This window comes from Typopeltis vanoorti, chromosome 10, assembly GCF_054136105.1.
Source record: "Typopeltis vanoorti isolate ZY-2024b chromosome 10, IOZ_Tvanoo_1.0, whole genome shotgun sequence".
NCBI classification, from domain to species: domain Eukaryota; kingdom Metazoa; phylum Arthropoda; class Arachnida; order Uropygi; family Thelyphonidae; genus Typopeltis; species Typopeltis vanoorti.
The window spans coordinates 103,929,436-103,955,451 of NC_143558.1; the positions used below are offsets into that span (position 1 = coordinate 103,929,436).

Consider the following 26,016-nt stretch of genomic DNA (forward strand, 5'->3'; position numbering starts at 1 on the left):
ATAATTGTAGAATTGTGAACACCTTTTCTCTTGTTATATTGTCCAAATCTTCCAACTTAAGTACAGATACTTGTTGTATTCCCCATGGTATCTCAATCATTGTTCTTGAAGTGAAAATCCAAACTCTGGTTTGGAAAGAACTTGGCTTTCTTCTCCAAGTTTCCCTTCCATAATTTTTCCTAGCCTTTTCTCAAGTATGCTTACATAAATCTTACCTGGAACACTAATCAGAGATATTCCTCTGTAATTCTCACATGAGTTTTATTTCCTTTTTTATAGATGGATGCTATGAGAGCTCTATTCCAGGCATTCAGACTTCTACTTTTCTTACTGTGCCTTATGCAGTACAGCTACTGTAAAATTTTATACCTCCATCTTTAAACATTTCTGGTTCAGTATCCTCTTTTTCAGCTGCCTTGTGATATGCTAACCTTTACATCCTGTTTCTGGTGAAAATATATAAAAGCATTATTTTATTTCTGTTAATATAGCATAAGTAGCTACTTCTGTTTGAATGTTAGGGATAAGTGGAATGAGTCTAGCAATATAATCAACTTTCAACTACTGTTTTCCCTTTATTTATATATATATATAACATTTTTCTGTTTTTTAGATTAACTGACTACACCCAGAACAGCTTCACTTGCCTTGCTGAACAAACCTGCACCATGAAAGGTTGTTTCAATTCCTGGCAGTTTATAACATTAAATGTTCAACAGCTTAAAATGAATAGAAGCATGTCATTTGAGGTATGCAGTAGTGTAATTTTTTCCCACTTAGATCTACTTGAGACCCACTTAAGCCAGTGTTTTTACTTTTTTTTTTTTTTTTTTTGTTATTTCTGCTTTAAAAATAAATATCAATAATGACTTACATTTTCTTGACATTTACTAGGAATCAATACAGTAAATGATTGCTTGAATAACTCTTCTCTTTCCTTACTGAATAGTTATTGGCTTATTTTAATATAATGAACTTATTTATTTATTATTAGATTGAAGTCATTATAAATGGCTCTCAGAAAAAAATATTGAAGATGACTTGTGATGGCTTTTCTGTGAGAAAACATCAGTTTTCTTTTGTCCTTTATGGTCATATAGACTATGAATATACTACTGAGATCCTTTCACAGAAGCTGAATACAAAATGTTGCTTGGGAAATTTCATGCTGTTTAAAGGTAAATCAATTATTTTTTATTATCAGTCTATAAAATAATTTCATGACTGGGGAAGTCATGAAATTAATAAGTATCCATTAAAATGATGGCTGATTTGATTGGGACTCTGTGATATTATTTAGTCATGCATTCACAATAAATTATATTGTTTGCTATAAGATGTTGGTTTTTTCTAATAAATATTAGGCAATGCTATTTTAGAGAAATCTAAATTGCATATACCTCAATAGCATGTATGCCCTCCACTGCTTCACCAGTTGTGATAATATGAGTGGTATTTTGAAAATTTTAATCTAACAGATAAGCTTAGGTGTTGAGGGTTATTCATAACTTAAGTTTTTAATGGTATTAACAATGCCAAACAATTTAATCAAAAGATGTTTTATTAACTGTCTATATTTTGCTGAATTTCAAATCAGCATCATCAGAGCACATCACTCTTGTACACGTGACATTGAGTAAGTAAAACAATAAAATTGCAGTGTGCAAAAGATCTAAAGTCCTATATATATTGTGCCCTTAATTTGGGAAAAAAAATCATTACAGCTATGTGGGAGTTGCTCTTAGGATGACGGTCTCCCAAATTTTTGGCAAATTAATGCAACCATACTTGTTCAGGTTAGGAGAATTCTTCAAAGCCATTGCTGACTCAAAAAATAATCTTTCAGATCTGTAACAACTCCTAAATAGCACATTTGTTTTCTTCCATCTAATCCTGTGTGAAGGAGTATCCAAAGTGTGGTCTGCCAGTCCTGACTTACCATAGTAATAGTAGCAAATGTATTTTTTATGTTCTTCCAGGCAGATGTTAACTGATCTTCCTGTTTGTCCATAGTAGGCCAAGTCACAGTTACAGGGAACTGTGACTTGACGTTTTAAATCATGGAATTTAAAAAAACTCGCACACAGAGCCAGAGCCATTTGTTCTAACAATACAGCTCTCATCACAGAACTCAAATATCTGCGTCATACATTCTTAGCCAACGGCTACAATCCCTGTAAAATACTATACAGCCCCATTACTCCTCCTTCCCCTAATACACAGGAACACAACATGACCATCTCTATTTCCTATGTCAGAGGTACATCAGAAAAGATAGCCAAAGTACTGATGAAACATGGCTTTCGCACTACTTTCAAACCGCATACAAAATTAGCAACTCTGATCTGCTCGCCTAAGGATAAACCTCACCCTTTAGCACACCTAGGAGTGTATGAAGTTCACTGTAACTGTGACTTGGCCTACTATGGACAAACAGGAAGATCAGTTAACATCTGCTATAAATAGTACTTTAGATCTTTTGTACACTGCAATTTTATTGTTTTACTTACTCACTGTCGCATGTACAAGAGTATTATGCTCTGATAATGTTGATTTGAAATTCTGCGAAATATAAGCAGTTAATAAAACATCTTTTGATTAAATAATTTAGTGTTGTTAATATTGTTAAAATCTTAGGTTTTTAAAATTTTAAATGATTGATGTAACGGGAAAACGGGAAAACTGTTAGCAGAAATAAACGTCAGTAATATATATTACCTATCTAGTATTCTGGAAAAATATTAAATTGGAAATCTTTCTGTGCAGATTCTTTGGCATTCCAAAACTGTGACTTGGAAATGCATATAATGAAATTTTTGAATTTATTTAGAAATTTTCAAAAATAATTGTAGAATGTTTTGCTGTGGAATTTAATAGCATCCTTTTTATTTAGTATTTTGAGATTCCTATTTTTTTATGGAAAAATTCTTATTTAAAATTGTGCTTTGCATTTCCATGATTATAGTTTAAACATTGCTCAGTTTTTTCTCAATGTCATCTTAATAAAAAAAAAGTTTGCACTCTTTTTCCTAAAGTGTTTTTGATAAGTTTTAAAGATATGTTAACAAGATTAGAAAACTTTGAGTATAGTTCGCCCACCGTTTGTAGGTCTCTGCTTCGCATCTTTCCAAGAATAGTCGATTCATGCTGAAGGGGAGAAAGAAATGAAGGAGTCCGAATTGGTCGCCAACACGTGAAATCACGTGCTTTATAGGTAAAATTTTCCAACTGTTATACAAGCATCATAATTAATTACAATAATCATAAAAGAGAAGTTAATTTTCCGACCGGTAATAATAAACAACTCATCCCACAATACAGACTGATTACCCTATTATCGGAATGGATTCTCCTTTTTCTGAGATGCACAGAAGTGTCGAAGGATCTCTAATCGGTGGGCGAACTATAGTAATGAAACAACAAACTCTTTTATCCTGAAAAATCTACATTTTTTCTAGTAATTTTTTATTACAAAAATGAACCTATCACTGCTTTCCACAAGACAGTGATAGATGTATAGCAGTACCATCGTATTATTGTGTGCAAAGTAGAGTTGTTGCTGTTGTATAGAATTATTAGGTTTATAGTAAGCTTAAGTACATATTTCAGCATTGTTTTACTCCTTGGACGAAAAAAAGCTTTAGAATACAAAAACAAAAGCAAATTTAGAACATAATATTTCTTAGTCATTTGCTCTGTGATTTGAAATAGACTAATGGTGTAGCACAAAGAAAACTTTTATTTCATGACTTCAGAATTTATTATAGAAACAGACAGAACATTCTTGTACACAACTTCATATGTTGGACAACACTTGTGCTATTTTCAAGAGATCAAATGTCAATGTGCATGATATTATAACAGAAAAATAGTTTAGCTTAGTACTTTTTATATTTTTCAAAGTCAAATTTATGTTATTATAGAACAGTCTACAGATAAATACTGCTGTTTACAGCAGTATTTATCTGTTCAGATCTGTTGTGAGAATTCAATGGTTCTTTATAGCTCATTCAAGGAGAACAGTCAAAAGTCTGTTGTCAGCACTACAGCCACTTAGGTCTTCATCATACTATGTACCCCATCCACTGAATTTGCTGTGGCGGGGGGATCCACATTACTTACAAAAACAATCTCCCTTCATGTAGGGCACCTGTTTGTGGTGGAGGAGAAATCTCTGTGATGGTACTGGACCTTTTATTTTATCATCTTTGTTGTCTTCTATCTCTATTCTTCACTCTACTTCTACTTAGTCTTTTTACCATCCTACTTTGTAGACAACCATCTCTGTGATCTAATCCTGCTACTGTGTTTACTGCTGATTGCAACCTGTGGATATAAAAGAAATAAGGTGGAGATCCTGATAATCTTGCTCTACTGTGGTCCATGCTTTAGCAAGATGTGATATGGGATGGACCAGTTAGGATCTGCTGACTGGTAAGCTTTTCTGCATGAATCAGCAGTGTTGCAGTAAGTCTCTTTTCCCATTCTGTACAATGGTGCATTATGACCTACTATAGTGATGGTGTGGCATCTGGGGTAACACTGCATTTCACATCTGATCAATGTTGTTATTGCTTTGCTGAATAGTGGGGGGGGGGGTGAGAGCTCTAGCACTGAATTCTCTCTTCATTTGAAAAATGGGTATTTCATCCTCAAGTTTATCAGGGGCTGTCAGCAAACCCAAAACATAAACCATAACATTTTATTAAACTGACACTAAAAATAAAAAAAAAAGCCAAAAGCAGAACAGCAAAAAGAAATTTTTGCCCTTCTTTACCTAGAAAGTTTTGGGAGGATTGGCATCATCCCCAAAAACAGTGAAAAATCTCCTGAAGCATCTTCTTGGAAAATGTCAGTGCAGACACTAATCTTGGCAACTCCCACAAAACTGAAATTTTCTCAAGGAGTAATATTGGAGTAGGACCTACAATATTGTGAATGCTTGAAATTGTCTTTTGTTAGGAGAAAAATTTCATCTCTCTGTGTAAAATAACCTCCTTGATAATTGGAATCCTGAGATCGCTTTAAAAAATTCCATTTTTGGTCTCTGGAGCAAGGTTTCCAGATTGTGTAAATCATAAATATAAATACAATATACGCTATCTACCAGTAATTGTCTAGACACTTTAGCAATTTACAATTGATACCCGCAGGCGAACCCTAATATTGGGTATGTGCACTTTTGGCTTTGATCACCTCCTGCACCCTTCGAGGGAGGCTTTCCACTAATGTGCAGCAGACATCAGGTGGAATTATTATTATTATTATCATTATTAAGAGAGAGACCTCCAGGGAGTCAGAGACTCATCAAGGGAGGCCACATACTATACATACCAGCTATCATACTTATTCTTGAATTCATTTATACTGCTTGCACACACAACATCCAATGGCAATTCATTCCAATCACGCACCACCCTCTGAGAGAAAAATCTAGCCCTCACCCCCTTCTTAGCAGTATTCATTTTCAGCTTCCAAGGATGCCCTTTCATCCTTTCCCCATCCTCCATAAATTGAAATGAATTTTTCTCCATTCCATCATCAAAGCATCACTGAGTTCAGCGACAGATCAAAGACATGCTGCTCTAGGCTGCAATTGCTACTCCAATTCATCCCACTGGTATTCAGTGGGGTTGAGGTCAGGACTCTGTGCAGGCTGTGGCAGTCGTTTAACACCCATCTCTTCATAACCCTCCATAACAGCTGCAACTTTGTGGCATGGGGCTTTGCCGTCTTGATAGTATCATGGGTCCTATCCACGAAAACTTCACAGTGTAAACAGCACCTTATTATCCAGAATATCAAGGTACTGAGCCCTTCATGGAACCATGGACAATGACTGACCAGTGGTCCCACTGCAAACCAACTGAATGCACCCCCACACCATTATTGCTCCACCACCGAACTTTACTGTGGATACAGCATGCTGTGGTAACAAGCGTTCAGCAGGCTGCCTCCACACCTACACCCTGCCATCAGACAGGAAACAGGTGAACCTTGATTCATTACTCCAATGTACCATTTTTCTGCTGATCAATTGTCCAGTTCACATGCTCTTTGCACCAGGCCAGACAAGCTACCTTTGTTGTTGTGATGTTTGGTTTGTGTTCCACTGCTCTTCCATGGGAACCCAGTAAATAGTTCTTTTTGTACAGTATTAGTGCTGACGAATGTGATACTGGCACTCTGGAATTCATCACAGATGGTCTGTTGATTGTAGTGCAGGAAAACACCCATCACTAGTGCAGGAAAACACCCAGCCTGCCCTGGGTGTTTTCCTGCACTAGTGATGCCAAAACATCTCCATATGTTGATCACATCACCAACCATTGATTTTGGATGCTCAAGCTGAGCGGCAATGGCACTTACGGACATTCCACCAGTGTGACATACCTCGAAGTGACTGAGTTCATGTTGTGTTGCCATACCACCTGTATTCAACTGCTACAATGAAATACTGCTTCCTACTATCTGTACACTGATTTTATGTTATTAACAAACCTGAAATGTTGTACAACTTCAAATAACAAGGAAGTTTGGATAATTATTGGTAGATAGTGTATATATTGATCCCAAAAATGAGCAGTCGAGGGATCTATAGACACATCGTTGCCATGCGTTGCATGCAAATGAAGATGGAAATAGAAGTTTATTGATATTTTTTGATGAGTTGCAGGTTCTAGTTGTTGTTTGGGAATACTTCTTGAGGAAGGCTGTTCCAGAGGACAGAGATGGGTGGCATCAAAGAGGGCGAAAATGCTGAAACACTACACCTGTGAGATAGAGGTAAGTGAGTCTGTAACAGAGGGATCATCTATGATCCTAAGTGCATGCCTTTTGATGGAGAAACTCTGTGTCATCAAGGATTTTAAGGGAAGTTTTAGGTGCACTACCCCTAACATGTGAGCAGTATTCTAAGCATGGATAGATTTGGCATTTGTACATAGTGAAGAGTTGGTTGGATGAAATAGTCTCTTGAAGAAAAGAGAATCCAATTTCAAGGATGCTGAGGAGTCTACTGATGTGACGTGTTTATGCTAGGAAAGACTGGAGGTAGGTAGTCATTAGTCCAAACAAAGAGATCTGATCTTGTCTGGTGACTTTTGTATTACTGAGGGTAAGAATAGGTGAGCTGTGATCTCTTTTGCATGAGAAAAAAGGCAAGACTGTGTTTTGGTGGCATTGAACATAACAGGGTTGTCTTTGCCCCATTGGAGGATAGTATGCAGATCATTGTGTAAGGCACGAATTGTAAATGATGTTGTGTCCTGGAATATCAGAGTACTGCATGGTTTTGTCAAATGAGTAGGATAAGTGGAGAGTACTAATGTCTGCAAATCTGTGGATGGCATTAGTGGTTATTGTGAATAGGTCATTTATGTAGAGGAGAAAGAGAGCAGGTGATAGGACAGACTCTCGAAGAGATTGAACCATCTGCCATGATTTGCAGAGAATGACCCAGAGAAAACATTGGCTATCCAATTTCAGAAGGTGGTAGGGAGACCAAAGGATGGCAATTTGTTAAGCAGGCCATTATACTACACACTGTTGAATGCTTTGGAAATGTCAAGGCAACAGTAGAAGTTTCTCCAAACCTTTCCATGGTATGTGTCCACTAGTATAAGCCACAGGATCAGCTGTGGATTTCTGAATGAGTTAGTTTGGTTTGGTTTGGTTTATTTAGATTTACGGCCAAAGCAACTCAGGCGATGAGGCCAGTTTGTTCTAATGGCTAGTTTGCCTGTTCTGAGGGACAAAAACCCCAAGTGTCCAGGAGAGGGGGGGAAAAAAACAACCTCTTCCTCTGTATGAGACTAACTTGACTTCAGTTGAAAAGCCCTGCTAAAGGTTCTTTGCATCCTAGGTGGGATTCGAACCCAGGTCTTTCCAACCAAAGGGCATTGTCAAAACCAACTTAGCTACAAAGGCTCTCTTGAATGACATAATTCATACTGGTGGTCGCTGATTAATTGGTGGACTTCTAAGTAGTGGAGGAGTTCACTATTGATGACTTTCTCCATTATTTTGGAGAGGACAGAAGTAATACCAACCAATTGCTATTACTTCTGTCCTCTCCAAAATAATGGAGAAAGTCATCAATAGTGAACTCCTCCACTACTTATAAGCCCACCAATCATGGGTTTCTAAGTAGCAGCCCATGATTCAGCTTACATGTGGCTCTTGATGAGAGCCATATGCAAGCTGAATTTTTTTTTTTTTTGACTGCTTGGACACATTTTTGTTTAGACCAGCACTTGGAAAGTGGATGTGAATTATGGGTTGAATAGGGATGAAGTCTTTCCAAAAACGGATGATAGAAGTTCATAGATGTCAAATAGGATGGATATGAGATTGCTTCCATGCATTAGGATGAAAAGCACCAGATATGTGTAATAAATTATACAGACGATGCTGAATGGGTTAGTTCTGGAGCACAACATTTGAGAACAATTGGGGAGATGCCATCAGGACCAGAAGACGTTTTAGTATCCAAGTTATTTAGTAGTTTTCTGATGACTTTTTGTCAAAAAATTATAGGAAACTTAGATTCTGGTATGGTAGCAGATGATTTCCCTTGGTCATCTGTGCAGGAGTTTGAAGAAAAGAATGATGCCAGGAAGTCACCTTTATCTTTAGGTGAAGTAACAGTGGTGCTTTCAGGATAAAACAGAGGTGGAAGTGCAGGAGAGCAGAAGTTGTGTCCAACATCCTTAGCAAGTGACCAGGAGGTGCAGCTTCCATTTAGACAGGAGGCAAGTTTTCGCTGGTGGCCGTTATGAAATTGGATTCAGATCTACTGATGACTGATTTATATGTTACATGCTTTAGTATAGGCAGAGTATGAAGCTGGAGTTCTTGATGAGAGCCACATGTAAGCTGAATTTTTTATCTTTGACTGCTTTGACACATTTTTGTTTAGACCAGCGCTTGGAAAGTGGATGCGAATTATGGGTTGAATAGGGATGAGGGCTTTCCTACCATTGAGAATCATTTCTGTGACTTGTTAACATCAGGTGTTAGGGTTAGGTGAGTGAAAGCAATAGTCAGACCGAGAAAAGTAGGAATAAAAATTCTGGAAATCTTCCCAATTGACTCTTTTGTAGTGCCAGCGGATGCGAAGTCAGGAGTGGTTTGAAGAAAGGTGTTCAATGAGAGAGGAGACTTGTATGAGAATGTTGTCTGAGTTGCTGAGAGGAGAGGTAACCTCTATGGTGTATCTGGAAGGAGAACGGTCAAAAAGAGATCCAGAGCATTTGGAGAGTGAAAAAGGTTATCAGGAATTCGAGTGGGTAGTTATATAATTTGTGTTAGGGCATTACTTACAGCAAAACCCTCTGTTTCTTGTTGTGCTTGGTCTGTGGTATTGAAGCAGGGGAGGCAGTTGGAATTGTGGGCATTGAGGTTGATGTTGAAGATTACCTCATTATTTGGATAGCTGGATTGCAGGTGGTCAAGTTTCATGGAAAGGAATGTGATGTGATCTGAGTTATTATTAATGTTTGGAGACTGGTAAATGTGACAAAATTACCAAATGGGGTAAGGAAACCTTGAACCAGAGAAAGTCAATAGCAGGAGATTTTAAATTAGCCATTCTCTGTCAGGTTATGTTAGATTTCACAAAGGCACAGGTGTGCCACCCTTGTGGTGAAAAGAATTGGTAAATGTGTAATTTGGGTACTGGAGTTGTACGGTAGTAGATGTAGCTGCAATCTGGGTTTCTCTCGGAAAATATTATGTACAGGAGTCTGGTCTGGAAGACTGCAAGTGATGGTGGATGCAAAGTGAGTTTTTAATGAAGAGATTCTGGTATGCATTGTCTGTTGTGACTGGTTGTGATATGAATTTTTTGATGGGATTAGGGGAAAAAATTTTTGTCCCACCTAACAATATTAATGTACTATAGGTTTATAACCAATTTTCCCCTCTAAGCTAGAGAAACGAATGCATAAGTCATTACTTATGAGCATATGAGTTGTGTGTGTGTGGTGGGGGGGGGGAGCAATGATTTTCAAAAAAAATGCATACCATATTTTACATTTATAAGCTACGATTATATTTATTACTTTAAAAAAACTTACATATTTGTATGCAGCTGAAAATATTGTATAAGAAATATATGCATACATATTGTACTGTGAAACGTACGTGGAAAATTAATGTGAATTGCTTATCTCACCCAAAACTTATTTCAGATATACTCATGATAAATTTTTCCAAAACATTGGAAGCATCCTTTACAGCCCAGAATTCCTGGGTATGAAAACAGCAAAGCAAGAAAAAAAAAAAAATCAAATCCTATATCTTAGGATCAGGAAGATTACAGTAGGCTATTTGAGAAAGAACTGAAAACTGCTTTAGGATGAGATGGTTAAAATCTGTCACCATCATCCATAGATCACTTACTCTATTCATTTAACAGAATTTTCTATGACAATAAATTTTAGGAATCCAGGCAAAGGGCACTCATTCTTGCTTTTCTATAGCCAGAAGAAAATCACATTATGAAAGTAAATTAGCCAAGCATGCCAAAGGAGGTGGGGAATTTTCAGGGAATTCTTTCATGTGAATGAAACTTGAGTGGCATTGGATTTACTCATGTATTGCAAGAAAAATGGCAGACTGTTAAATTTAAATCCCAGTGCTGACAGTCCTGAGGGATTGGCAAGAAGGTTAGATAGTTCCATTATTTATCTCGAGTGGTGGATGAGGTTGGTTAAAAACAAAATACAGGAATGAGTAGAAGAGAATGATACAAAACCATGCCATTCTTTTCCCCTTCCTTTGCAATATTATGTATGGAAATGTAGTACTGTGTTTATTTATTAGGAATTAAAGATGTTTAAAGTGGACAGGTTGTAAGTGTTCTGCCCTTAATCATGCTTTTTCCATAAGCCCTGTTATTTTGATTGTGTGAAAATATATATAATGTAGTGATTTTTAGAGACATGTATACGGTGTTATAGGATAAATGATTATATTCAAAAAAGGTGGTGGTAAGTGAGAGTAACTTGATGATGGTTCATAGAGAATAAAACAAGCATTTAAAATAAATAAAGAAGAGAAGGGCATGTTAAAACAGAAAATTCAGCCAATAATAATAGAAGCTCAAAATGTAAACTTGAATCAAAATTTCAATAAAATAAAATTTCAAACAGATATATTGAGAAATAAGGGCTAATTGGTTGAGTGGATAGTCTATTCACTCTTAAGTTAACATCCTATGTGAAGAGTTCACCAACCTACATATTGCAAGCCTGAAGTGACTTAAAATTGTACTGTATTGTGTTCTAGAGATGAACTCCCTTGTATTATCTAATCTTCACTCACCCATAGTAAAATTTACTATACTTAGTAACTTGGATACTAAGAGATATCTGAATAAAAGAACACTACTATTTTAGACAAAATATTTTATTAATTTAATTTACTAACTCCATTTCCATCCTCATCATTATAATTATTATTATTACATGGCACCTCCAGGGAGTCAAAGGACTCATCGAGGGAGGGCACCTACTCTACAACTCTATGTTCAATTTACCAACTACAACAAACGGCAACTACACCAACGCCATCTACTGCCCACTACCACCACTAGTATTTTCACAGACAATCACAAATCTCCATGTACACAACAGTATTCGAATCTGCAGCCGTTTGGCTGGAGAGCGGATAGGCTAACCACTCGGCCTGGTGAGACCATCACAGCTGGTTAATGAACATTTTCTCCTTCATTTTTCCTTTTGTAATGCAGAACGTAAGTTCAGAAATCTTTCAGATTTGATTCCTTTGCATTCAGTAACTTGAGTTAGGAAATGTAATTAATTAATTTTTGTTTTAACAGAATGCAAACATAGTGAGAAATGGCTTCTTTTCTAGAGTTCATTATATTACGTTTTAAAGTTATTATTAAAAGTTTAGTAAAGTTTGGTGTTCATGAAAGTCCATCAAAATCTTATTTAGTTATTTTTCCTACTTTTTACTTTAGAATTTTTTAGCCTTGAATATATTAAAATTTAATATTGTAAATATATTCAAGTATATATATTGCATATTGTCTACTTAACAGAAATATATGTTAACAGAAATATATATTTCCTTTTCTAATGATATAATTTTTTTTATCATTGTAGGTGCCGTCTTTACTCAGGAGATGAATTATTATCTGTATAATTTGGGTCCTGATTTTAATGGGATAATAGAATATGCCTTACAGGAAAATATATCAGTATTCCCACAGTCTTTCTCTATGGACACATTAGTGCAAATTAAACCAGAAGTTATTACCTGTCTAGATAATCCTTCATTTACTGAATTGCAGGTAAAAAAAAAAAAAAAAAACTCAGCATACTGCTAAGAATGGATATGTTATTATTAATTAAATACATTACATTGAACTTTCACTATAACATACTTTTTGGACCAATTGATTTTTGTGCATTTGTTTGAAAATGACATTAACTGAAACTTTCTTTAGAACTTTTTGATAGTGTTTGTTATAACAATTAGATTCATGATAATGGTATTTCTTTACACCGACAGATGACTGTATTAGGTCATTGATTAATAATATATAACATAACTGACATTCATTTTTCAATACTGTAATACCTCCCCCACTTTTTTACCAACCTTCCACACACAAACGAGGTCACAAGACCTATAACATAACAGTTTCATGCGTGGGCAAGCGATCAGAATGAAAAGAAAAGGAGTCTGTTAATGTATTTTTTGAAGAGCTGGGATTTGTATTTTTTGGGGAAAAACATTAGAGGAAGTGACTATTCCAAAGGACAGTGGTATATGGCATGAAGAAAGGCAGAGTATGAGAAGTTTAATTTAGTGCATTTGGAGGTAAACAGTATATGGATGTTGAACATGTTTGTACATGATTTGGAGGAATAGTGGTGGCTAGTTTTGGAGGCATGAGTTCTTTGTTTGATATCAGTTCCATTTTGTACAATGTCAGAAACAATTTATTTCTGCATTTAGAAAAATTCTTGTAACATAAAATGCACCGAACAAACAGTTTATTGGGCACATTTACCTAATAGTGAATACATGGAGTTGTCAGAAGAGTCTTATCTTCTGGGACATTAATGCCAGTAGTATTTCCTAGGTGCTGTCCCTTGCAGACTAACTTGGATTACATAAGTTCCTTCAAGTTAGACTCTCCCACTAGTGTGCAGGTGAGTTGAGATCAAGTGACAGAACAGGCTAGTGAAGTATGGTAGCATCACCCTTGTGCTCCTTGAACCATTCTCTTAGTTATATTGCTAGTAGAAACTGTTGTTAGTAGATTTATAAATTATGAGCATAAAGGATGATGCACTTGATGAGCAACAGTGGCAGGATAGTGAATAATGATCTTGCATGCCTAAACACGCTAACATTATTTTGGCTGGATGGAATATAATAAAATTTGAAAATCAGGCCTTACATAAAAATGCCTCCATGTGGTTGAGTCTTGATTGATAAGTGTGTCGTTAACATTTGACACTTGTCTTAGTTTTACAAAAGCATACCACTTTGATAGACTTTTTTTTAATAACATTAACATATTACACACACATACCATCAAACATGCACAGTGATCATTCTTGTGAAAAGACAATTATATGAGTCAGTTATAGTCCTCAGTTTATGTTATCATATTTATAGCACAATTTGAAAAGGCAATAAAAATTTTAAATGAAGAATGTAAAACTTTTAGAATGGAAATCAAACTAAGCAAAAAAACAGTGATAATAAGAAGATATGAGGAAAACATTTCAATAAACTTAGAAAATCATATATTTGAACAGGTAAAGGCAATTTGCATATTTTGGCAGTCTCATTATTCATAACTTCGACAACACAGAAACAATAAAATACCGACTTAACATAGGACAGCCTAATATAAACAAAATATGGAAAAATAACAGCATTTTAAAATATCTCAAATTAAAACTATAAAGCCATTATACCTACAGCATCATATGGAGCTGAGACATGGAGAATCAATCAGAAAGAAATACAAAAATATCAGAGCATTCAAAATGAAATGCTTAAGAAAAATAAATAAGACTCTGGTCAGAACATGAAACAAATGAGCAAGTCAAACATGAATTAAACCATAGAGAAGATATCACAGATATAATTCTTAGACAACAATTAAGATGGTTTGGAGAATATTCTCCAGAGAATGTCCTCTCAGAGATTACCAAGCATTTTAAAATTGGAGTCACAATTGAAGGAGGTCACAATTATCAAACTTCAGAGAGAGATGGCCAGGAATAGAGCCAGATTCCAAAGATTTCTTTATCAAAGACTGAACCCTTCATCTGACAAATGAGAAAGAAGAAAATTAATATGCTGTTGTTCAGTAATTTATTTCTTCAATGAGACATTGGTTTTTTAGAATTGCCAGTGAGGGTTTTTTTTTTATAATCCCATTTTAATTGCAGATTGCTCCAAAATGATAATTGTAAAGAAGTCTAAATTCATTTGAACATCTTTATATAATTTACTATGAAAAACTTTGATTGTTGGTAGAATGATTAAAATCTTAATAAGAATAAATGTATATAAATACCATTATTATGACACACTTTTAAGTTGCTTTGTCACACCAATAAGCAGTATTCCATTGTAAAAAGAAACAATAGTGATTGGGGTTTCATTACTGGTAGAAAACTATCCAGGGTGTTACACTACCACACCTCAGGTGAAAGTTGCAGATAGATAACATTTCACAGCAAGAGAAATAAAAGTCAAATAATTGTACATATCATTTGCATTGTTGAAACCCAAGCACATTCTCCCAATTTGTTTTGATTGTGCTGCTGATAAACATACCTCATCTGCAGTGAATGAACTACTCTTCATAATTTGTAATACTTGCTGTCATGATGTTATTATCACAGCTGCAGTGATTGAATATACAGGGTGTGCTATATTTGAGAGTAGCGATGTGCCAGAAAATGATTAGACTGAATAGTTTGAACATAGAATATTTGGTTTGCCTTTTGGCTGATGTGCAGAATATTTAGTCAAAGCATACTGAATTAAATTTTAAAAAATTCTGATTTAAATTTTACAAACAAAAAATGATTTAAACAAGCAAGCAAAAAAAAAAAAAAAAAATGCACTCACTAACAACGCATTCACGTTGCACTATGTTTTGCATGTGTGCTGGCTATCTTGACTTTGTTGCATATCACTTCAGGTGAGTAGGCATATTTTTACACATTGGCTAATTTTAATTGGCTAATGTTTTCTCTATGGCTGATTCTGCTTTTGATCTGATGGTGAAATGGCAGTAGATGAAGAGATATTGTAAAAACACTGCCATAATTTACTCTTCTTCTTCTTATCATCATGATTTTCTGACAACCTCACTTTTTTTTTCGATAAAGGAATGTTACTGATTTCATCACCTGATACTTCCAAACAGATTTATTTGTCTCATTAATTAGAATGCTATTAATAATCAGTTTTGTGTCACTTGAAAAATGCTGGCTTAAATCTTGATTCATGTGAATAAAACATGGAACGCTTACAGTTTCATCATTACACTCCTTAACGAACCATTTGTAAATTAGCAAAATGTATGTACCCCACATTTGTAACATTGCATAATACTTTTCATTAATCACCTCTCCCTCTCTCTCTCTTGTATGGCTTCCATGAAAACACAGTTCAGACCTGTATGATCATATTAAAAGTTTGTATCAAGCAAGTGCCCTGTGAAACTAATGAAACTTCAGTTTTTATGCTGACAGGTTCATATATCTGATATGAGAGAAATATATTTAGCATCTGCAATCTTGTTTTTAATAGTTACAACTAATCAGTTTAAATATCTGGATTTCTATAAAATATTTTCTTCCAGACATACTGTGTACTGTGAAGCAAGTTTCTAATTAGAGTAGTAAATCCTTCATTTTGGACAATTGAGTATGATATGGGGGTGCTTAAGGGTCAAAGCCGTATAACTGAGAGGAGACCTCCACATAGCCTTTAAAGGAACGCAGAGAAACGACCAGGGCTTCTGACCTAAAGTCCAATCCTCACTTTCTCGTGGTGCACCCTGTTGGGTATCAACCTTGATACTGAACAAACGAGGATGGGCTGGCAATTTGGGATTTAGCCAACCAAATTGTATCCTTATTGGCTTAAACCAATATAAAAAATGATGGTATGACATGACAAAATTTCATGCCGGCTGGGGCGTCACCCGGTTAAACAAGGTCCCCGCTGTTTTCACCAGGGAACCAGGGCAAACAGCAAAAAGTCAGCTACTGGAACGAATCTGAAATCACACCCTAACTCAACATCACCAGAGATAAAGATCGGTACTATCAACATAAGCCTGAATGGCAAAGAAATGGAGCTAGCTGAGGAATTAGATAAGTACCAGATCGACATAATAGGGGTGACCGAAACAAAAAAGGCAAAAACTGGTGAGATCTTTCTGAGCAATAAATACAAAATATTATATTCAGGCAATGAAAATCAAGGAAAAGAAGGAGTAGCCATAGTATTCAACACTAAATATGAGGCTAATCTTTTTGAATGACAGGCAGTCTCAAGTAGAGTGATGTGGGCAAATATGAGAATGGGGAACTGGACAATGAGACTTATTTGTGCCTATGGTCTGACCGAAGGCTCTACTAAGGTAGAAGTGGAGGAATGTTTTGAGGCTCTAGAGAAAGGTACTGACAATGAAAAAGGGATTTAATTTAATTTAGATCCCCAACAAGGACCAACTTTTTAGTTGGTCCTTGTTGGGGATCTAAATAGCAGAGTAGGAAGTGATTGTCAGACATACAAAAATATTTTGGGAAAATTTGGAGAAAACAGCAAAGTTAACAATAATGGCAAATACCTGTTGGATTTCTGCTCAGGACATGGACTGGTTATTACTAACACCATGTTCCAACATAAAAATGTGCACAAATTCACTTGGAGAGAAGAAGCAAAGAATAAGAAAAGTCTCATTGACTATGTTATTGTTGATAGTGATGTTTTCTCCCTAGTGCAGGACACTAGAGTGTACAGAGGATTTGAAATTGGAAGTGATCATTATTTAGTCTTGAACAGGATAAAATTGAATTTCACATTGAAAAGAATGACATGTAAGAAAGTTTTAAAGTGAATAAAAGTTGAGCAGCTCTCAGATGTGAACTGTAGACTAAAATACACAAAGATTATTGAAGAAAAAATGAAAGAGTTTGAGAACAAGAACCAATCCTTGTAGATTCAATGGCAATCCTTGAAAAAAACCCTGATTGATTCAGCCAGAGAGGCATGTGGTGAGGTTGTCTGCAAGGATAGAAAAATCAGAACTCAATGGTGGACATAGGAAGTTAGAGAGTCAGTGAAGGAAAAGAAGAAAGCATATCAAAAGTTCCTGGCAAATAAGTCAGCTTGTGCTCTTAGAGAATACAGTGACAAATGTAATAAAGCTAAACACTGTGTAAAACTAGCTAAACAAAAGTCATGGGAGGACTTTGGCAAGAACATAGAAAATAAATATCAAGAAGCTGGTAAGATATTCTGGAGGTTGTTGAAGAAGCTTAGAAATGGTGGAAGAGTGCTATAAAAGGAGGTAGAGATGATAAAAGTGACATGAAAATGAGAGAAAAAGATATCCTCGAAGTATGGCGTAATTACTTTGAAAAATTGCTAAATGAAACAAGCAGTGATAGCACAGTGGTAAAAAACACTCAACAGGCGTACAGTCAAGAATACATATCTATACTTGAAGTAGAAAAAGCCATCAAAGGCTTGAAATGTGGAAAGGCAGCAGGAGTAGATGATATTTAACCAGAAATGCTGAAGTATGGTGTTATAAAAGTCTTACAGTGGCTGCACTGCATAGTTCAGAAGTTCTGGACAGAGGGACGAATTCCTGATGATTGGAACAGAGCTCTAATAGTACCTATATATAAAAAGGGAAATAAAACTGAATGTGAGAATTACAGAGGTATTTCCCTAATGAGTGTTCCGGGCAAGATTTATGCAAGTATACTTGAGAAACGGTTGAGAAGAACTGTGGAAGAAAAGCTTGGTGAAGAACAAGCTAGATTCAGGTCAAATAGAGGCTTTCAGGATCAGATCTTCACTTTACGACAATTAGTTGAGAAAGCATGGGAATATAACAAAGTTCTGTATTTAAGTTTTGTTGATCTGGAAAAAGGCATACGACAAGGTTCCAATAGAGAAGCTATTCAATACACTACAGTTATATGGTGTCAGTGGTGCATTATATCAAGCAATACTTAGTCTTTATTTGAGTTGCAAGTCAGCAGTTAGAATTGAAGGAAGTACAGGAAAATGTTAAATCTGGTGTGAGACAAGGATGTACATTATCCCCTCTGTTATTCATTATCTATATGGATCACATTATGAAGGAAAGTGGTATTAAACATGATATCAGAATTGGAGATGTTGATGTCAGCTCTTTGCTTTATGCAGACGATGTTATACTTCAAAATAAATCCGCTACAAGTTTGCAAGATTCCCTGACTAAATTGAATAACTGTTGTAATAGATATGGTATGAAGGTCAGCAATAAAAAGACAAAGACAATGAAAATAGGTAGAATCATTGAAAATGTCAACTGTGTTTTGAATGGGGAGCCTGTGGAACAAGTAAAACATTTCAGCTACTTAGGCACGATTTTTAAGGAAGATGGCAAACTAAATATGGAAATAGACAACAGAATCAACAAAGCTAATATGGTAGGAAGTCAACTGAATAAATTCATATGGAATAAGAAAGAAATTAGTCCGAACACTGATCTGACCCAGCTCTCAGATCTCACTGATCTGAGAGCTGGGTCAGAAGTAAAACACTTGACCAAAGACTAGAGACTGCAGATATGAGAGTCCTAAGAAAGATTAGAGGCATGAACAGATGGCATCAATGACAATATCATATTAAGAACGAGGATATTAGGAAAGGATTTGACATTGTCAGTATCCAGGAATGCATTAGCAGAACTAATCTCAGGTGGTATGGTCACTTGAACGGAATGGGCGAGGCAAGATTAGCAAAACAAGTGTTCTCTGGCAGGAAAATGACCCAGAGGAAGACCTAGATATAGGTGGATTGATACGGTACAAAGTGCCTTAGACGATAGAAATATAAGATCTGGTAACGATGTTGGAGTCTTGACAATTAACAGACTGATTTGGAGGAATATTGTAGATAGGAAGTTAGTAATGAGGTAAATTTTTCATGAAGTACTATCATATCCTGTACACCCCTTTGAGGGTACATGTCAGGAATTTGATGATGATGATGATCCCATTTTTTAAATTTTTCTAGAACATCAAATAAAATTTGTCATTTTGGTGGATTTACTTTCAATTTGGACTGCTTATTTGGTATAGGATTCTGGCTTGCTATTTCAATTTCATTATTTTGTTTTACAAATTCATTGCTTTGCCTGTATTTAACATGATTAATTATATATTATCATTATCGAAAATTATGGAGACAGTTATGTAGAGGATCCTTAGAGGAGTTGAATATGCTTTTTAATTTTATAGGTGGTTTAAAAGTGGTATTAAGATTATAATGGTGTAGGATTCTATTGATTTTTTCTGATAACCCTTTAATGTATGGGATGGCTATGGTTTTACTGTAATCTATATTCTTTTTTGATGAAGTTTTATTAAGAACTTCTTAATAGTATTTTTGTTATAGCCATTAATTATAAATGTTTTGCTAATAATCATTGATTCTTGTTTAAGTGCTTCTTAATTAGAGCAAATTGTTATAACTCTGTTTTTAAGGGTGTTAATGACTCCAAATTTTTGCGATGGGTGGTGATATGAGTTAGCATGTATATATTGGCCAGTATGTGTCAGTTTGCGGTAAACTGTGAAGGATAGACTGCCTGAGAGATGACATGTGACCTGTGTATCCAGGAATGGGATCAAATTCTGATTTTCAATTTCATTAGTAAATTGTATGCATTCATGTTGTTTGTTCAGGTGGCTAAGGAATGTGTTTAAAGTTTGTCGACCGTGTGGCCAGATAACGAAATATCGTCAACGTGTCTAAGCCACACTGTAGGTTTTAGAGTAAAGGAATCAAGAGCATTTTGCTCAAAAGCTTCCATATAAAAATTAGCAATTGGGGGGGGGAATAGTGGTGAGCCCATGACCGTATCTTCTTTTTGTACGTAAAATTTATTTTGCCACATGAAGTATCCAGAACGCAGTATGTGGACAAAGAGGACCATAATGTTGGGTGAAAATTTGTTCTGTAGGTGAAGAATTGTGTCACTGATTGGGACATTTGTGAAAAGGGCAGAAATGTCAAAACTGACTAATACATCATCTTTGCTGAGCATTAGGTTTTTAATTTTGCTTATAAATTATATGATTAATTATAGATGTTCTTGTATTTATTCCTGTAACTGTGAGATATTTCCTGTTTACATATTTTACATTTTATGAATGTTGAATCTTCACAGAATTCATAAAAATTCAAAATATTGCTTTTTTTTATTACTCATTATATTTTTATTTATAATTCTCTATGGATTTTTTGCAGTCATATTAGTATCACCATCTCAGCTATTTTTCCTAGGCAGGAAAGCAGGCTAATTGGGTTTTGAGGAAGGTGTGCTGCTTTTCCTTGTTTTGGGATTAAGATTACTTCATGCTGGGAAGTAGTGATATCTTAATATTGCATTAATAACTGTAACAAGTGCATTATGGCTTTATGTGGCAGGCATTTGATGGTTTTATTAGAAATCCCATCTAAGCTTGGTGCTTTCCTATTTTAAAGTTTGGTTATGATTTCAAGTATTTCAGCAAGTTGACATCTGTTGGATGGAGTTAATGTACTCTCTGCATTTTAACATAAAGCATACCCAGGTGTGTACTTTACTGATGAGGTCTAAATCTCTGTAGGTGTAGTTTGGACTATACTGCTTCTCTAGGTTGTTGGTGAAAACTTTAACTAGTTGGAGGTAGTTGGAGGTAGTTGGAGGGTTTTGCAGCCTGTGCATAGAGCTTGAGAGCTTTGATCATTTTCTAGAGTGTTTCATTCTCTGTGTTATAGCTAGGATTTCTAGGGTTTGCTGGGATTTCGATAATTTTTAAGTCTGTATTGAACTTCCTTCATAGTCCTGTTGAGTGCTTACCAGTGTTCTGTGGTATTGGTGCCTGCTTCTGTTCCTTTCATGGATCAAGTTTTTCATTTCGTCCAGAAGTCATCAGAGTTTGTGCATAGCACACCGCTATTTATGCCAGTGTTATCTGATTTTCCAAGCTTGAAATTAAGTCATTGTGCTTTTCCTTTGAGTTGATGGGTGAACCTGGGCCAACAGATTCTTATGGAGCAGTTGTTAGTTTTCCAGTTGATAGTTGTGACACAATCTGGGATGTTTTCATGTTTCAAGTCCTGTGGGAGTAAAACTGTGTTCTAGTCAAAGCTGAGATCATCTATCAATCTATCACACATTTTAATGATGGATGATATATTGTGGTCTTGCTATGTCAAGGACATCAGGAAGTTCTGCCACATGGTTCTAATATGTGGGTTCTTGGGGTCCTATAATCAGTGTTTGTTCCTGGTGACCACAAGGTCATTGAGTGTTCTGCTGTTTCAGTTTGTAGTTCTGCTGTTCTAGGCTATGTGCATAGTGTTAAAATTTCCTACTACTAGCACTGCTTGTTTTGTAGGAAATAAGCAGAGCTAGTAGTAGGAAATAAACATTTTATTTCATTTTAGTTATGTTTACTTCCATTAACTATTTGTTTGGAGAGTTATATACAGAGTATATTTTCAGGGGACCCACATTTTCTGTTTGAACCACCATCCCTGTGATTTCTGTATTGGTAGTAGCAGGATTTTTCAATTTCAATGTGTGTACTATTGAGCTTGACAAATATGGCAGTGCCTTATTTGTCAAGCTCAATATAGTCAAAATTTGTCAAGCTCAACTATAGGAGTTTCCAAAAGGTTTGCCACCTTTTTTTTTTATTAAATTACTCTGGATTTAGAGAAAGATGTTGAATGTTTATTTTTCACTAGGTTAGACTATAATAAATTTAGTTTAATCCTTTATCCCAGTGGTGTTGTACTACTTACCCAGGTAAGATAGTACAACACTATATTCAGTCCTGAAGATATTTTCAGGCACAAACTTTGTTTGCTCTCACTGGGATAAAGGATTAAACTAAATTTATTATAGTCTAACCTAGTGAAAAATAAACTTTCAACATCTTTCTCTAAATCCAGAGTAATTTAATAAAAAAAAAAAAAAAAAAAAAAAAAAGGTGGCAAACCTTTTGGCAACTCCTATAGGTAAAGATGACCTTGCTACTGCTTCTGCCTGGTATTTCCAACTCTGGGCCTGGCTCCCACTGAAGAGACCTCAATAAAGGTTGAAACTAGTCTGGGTAGTGGTCAATCCCTTAATGCATAACAGTATACATATCCGCAAGGAGATGTGTTTTGCATTATGGGAGATACTGGGATAGGAGTGTTGGTAGCTTGCTCCACCTTTGCTACGAGTTGCCTGGTGTTGTACTACTTACCCAGGTAAGATAGTACAATACTATATTCAGTCCTGAAGATATTTTCAGGTGCAAACTTTGTTTGCTCTCACTGGGATAAAGGATTAAACTAAATTTATTATAATAAATTAGCTGTATACAAGACGGTGTCCAAATCAGTTTTAACTTATGGGTCTGACAGCTGGGTTAGAAAAACAATGCTTAATCAAAGACTGGAGACCTCTGATATGAGAGTTCTGAGCAAGATTAGTGGAGTGAACAGATGGCATCAATGGCAGTATCACATTAAAATTGAGAATATTAGGATAGAACTTGCCTTTGTTAACATTCAGGAATGTGTTATTAGAGCTAATCTCTGCAAGGCAGCATCTGTAAATAAGCTATTCTAAACTTGTGCTCCTGCATTTTATCATTGTGTTTTTCTTTGTTCAAATTAATCATTAAAACGGAAATCTTAACAGCAGGTACTAAGGAGCCGATTACTTCTGCACAACCTGCAAGTACTTTTAGTGTATAAAATCGATTATCTTTCCAGTTAAAAATCACCTACATGTAAGCACCTGCTATGCCTACCGTGTGAAGCAAAGATGGTGGCAAGAAAAGCCAACAACAAAAGATTACCTGTGTCTTGCCAGCTCAGCACCATCGATCACTGACAACCCAATGATAATACAAATTACTGTAGCTGTAAAATTGATGTCATCAATAAAAAAAAGGGTATGTTGTGCAACACTGGCTACATGCGTCCTGCACAAAAATAGATGAATCGACGCACAAGCTATTTATCTACCTCAACCAACCCTTTATCTGTTCACTGTGTTTCCCCTTCTGTAAAATATCTCCTGAACTTAGGCAAACTAGTTGAAAACCTTGAACAGAACCTCAATACTATGAACAATACTTTTTCCTCTAAAATCTGAATGCTGGAAGCTAATTTACCATCAGTGCCACAATACAAGTTCACCCTTGCTCATGAATGAACTCCGCAACCAAATCGCATCAACAGTACACGACTCAGTGGAGGCCAGAAAGAAAAAAATTCTGTGCTGTTATTTTGAACTTCCAATGGAAAACTGTAAATCACTAAAAGACATCAACAAAATAGCAGAAGAATGCAACTTCAATTCTAAAAATATCATTAGGAGGCATCATTTTGGACCCATAAATAAAAGAAAGGATGAAACAAACTTTCTGTCTTGTAAAATTGGCATGTGACACACTGACAAGCACATCTAAACTAATGACTGTGATTAACAACTTCAAGGACACATGCCCCAATCACGCATATGTGCTAGACCAGACCTAACATTCACGCAGAGAGAACAAAGTTGTCATCTTCAAAAACAACTAGAAGAAAAATGCCCAAATGGAAAAAACCATTGGATTATAGACTACAAACAAGCTAAATTACTGCAAAAATCAAATGATAGCACTGTAACCACCATGGAGATCAGTCTGCAGGCACTGCATAGGAAATGTGCAAGATCCTTGCAGTCAAATATATGTCACATGTACCTTGCATATCTACTTCACTGACATCCATGACCTAACTTCAACCTTAATTGTGTCCACTACCATCTTTAGTTTACCAAACCCCACCTACTCTTTTTGGCAGAAACTTGAATCTCATCTCCCCACCAGCACTATTCATCTCAACCTTCCAAACTACACACTCCTTTCTACCCAAGAATGACATCTGCATGTACATCTATTCTGACATACCTTGCTAGAGAACTGCTTAAAAATTGATTTTCTCCAGCCCCTTTTTCCCAGCAGCAAAATCATCTCCCTAGGAGATTATAATGTCCACAACACCAGCTGGCTCTCCTCCTCCAGTTGTACAGATCTTGCAGGCAGAGATGCTGAAACATTTGCTATCACTAAAGACCTTACACAAATTGTTCACGTGCCAACCAGAATAACAACCTGAACCACTCCCCAAACATCCTAATCTCTTTCTCACCAACGACTCTTTCAAATACACAGTGAATTAGGTTGGCTCCCTAGGTAATTCTGAACCACAATCTAGTGCTCATCTTCTGCCCTATACAACACTTACTCAGCCACTCCCATACAAGAGCAGTTTGGCATTATAACAGTGCCAAGTGAGACAGCTTCTGTGACTTCTATGCCTAATTCCCATGGTTGGACTATTGTTTCCAGCCATCCAACCCAAACATATGCACCGAACTTATTACCAAAGTTTGGCGCATAAGTTCACCAAACCTCACTGGCATGGAAACATACAATCCCCACACTAATCTGAACTGTCATTCCATTACTAAACACCCCGGTTTTCCAAAAGATGTGCCAAGGCTGTCAAAATGAAAAATTAAGCATACCATAACTGGCTCACATGAAGAACTCCATCCTCCTTGAGTGTTTATTCTCAATCCTGAAATAGATGCAAGAAACTATCAATGCTTCCAAAAGAGAATTTGAAAGAGCAAAAAGCAGGAAATAATACCTTCTCCAAATGGCAGCCGAGCCTTTTGGTCTCTTGCAAAGCAATTGGGCGTAACTTTTGCCCAACACTTTCCCACTAGATGGGTGGGAATAGTGTTTACTTCCCACTTTGCTTCCAATGCATGCATAACTGACAGTGGTAAATGCTACACAACCATTCCAGATGCCCAATATACAATCTTCACTATATCCTTTTGCCAGAAAGAGATCAGAAAAATACTGTCTAAATTAGACACAAAAAGTCTCCTAATCCTGATGGCATTCCTCCGATTGTCTTGAAGGTTTGTACACTAGAACTGACTCCTATCCTTTGTTGCCTGTATATAATCTCTAACTCCACTGGTATCTATCCCACAGCCTGAAAATTGGCCTATGTTCAACCCATTCCCAAGAAGGGCAACAAATCATTACCGTCTAACTACTACCTTATCTCACTCACCTCAGTCCTGTCTAAAGTAACAGAAAAAAATCAATTTCCAACTCCTACACTACCTTGAAGGCACCCAGCTAATAAATGACCACAAGTATGGATTCTGTTGCTGCCATTCAATAAGAGATCTTCTCACATATCTCTAGACAAATGCCATGGCGAAGTTTGATGATTCTCAAGTGGTTGCATTTGATATCTCCAAAACTTTTGAATGGGTCTGGTACAAAGGCTAACTTAACAAACTTCTATCGTTTGGTCTGTCTCAGAACTTTTGTAGTTGGATTGCTAGCTTTCTGTCTGGATGCACACTGTGTGATGGAGGATGGTTCCCTATCCTCTCACCATTCCACTAATGCCACACTTCCACAAGGTTCTGTCCTCTCGCCAACCCTCTTCCTGCTCTATATCGGCAACCTACTTCAGTTGACTTCCAACACAATACACAGTTTTGTAGAAGACAGCATATTGCATCTCTCGCTTTCATTTTTTAAACCTTACCTACAGAAGATCAGCCACCGCTGCCCTCAGTTCTGATCTTTAAGCCATCAACGGGGTTCAGATAACTTCATCAATTTCAATGCTAGTAAAAGTCAG

The 26,016-nt window shown here is 36.1% G+C and overlaps 1 protein-coding gene across 4 annotated transcripts in view; it reads left to right on the forward strand.

Moving 5' to 3' along the window:
• The first annotated feature begins 647 nt into the window (after positions 1-647).
• mv (lysosomal-trafficking regulator mauve) overlaps positions 648-26,016 on the forward strand; it is a 1,073,830-nt gene continuing 1,048,461 nt past the window's right edge. For all 4 annotated transcript variants that reach the window (XM_090399251.1, XM_090399254.1, XM_090399252.1 and 1 more), the window contains exons 1-3: positions 648-749; positions 995-1,178; positions 12,135-12,322. In XM_090399251.1, coding sequence (XP_090255377.1) covers positions 669-749; positions 995-1,178; positions 12,135-12,322 — 453 coding nt within the window. In that variant the 5' untranslated portion in view covers positions 648-668. The remainder of the gene's footprint in view (positions 750-994; positions 1,179-12,134; positions 12,323-26,016) is intronic.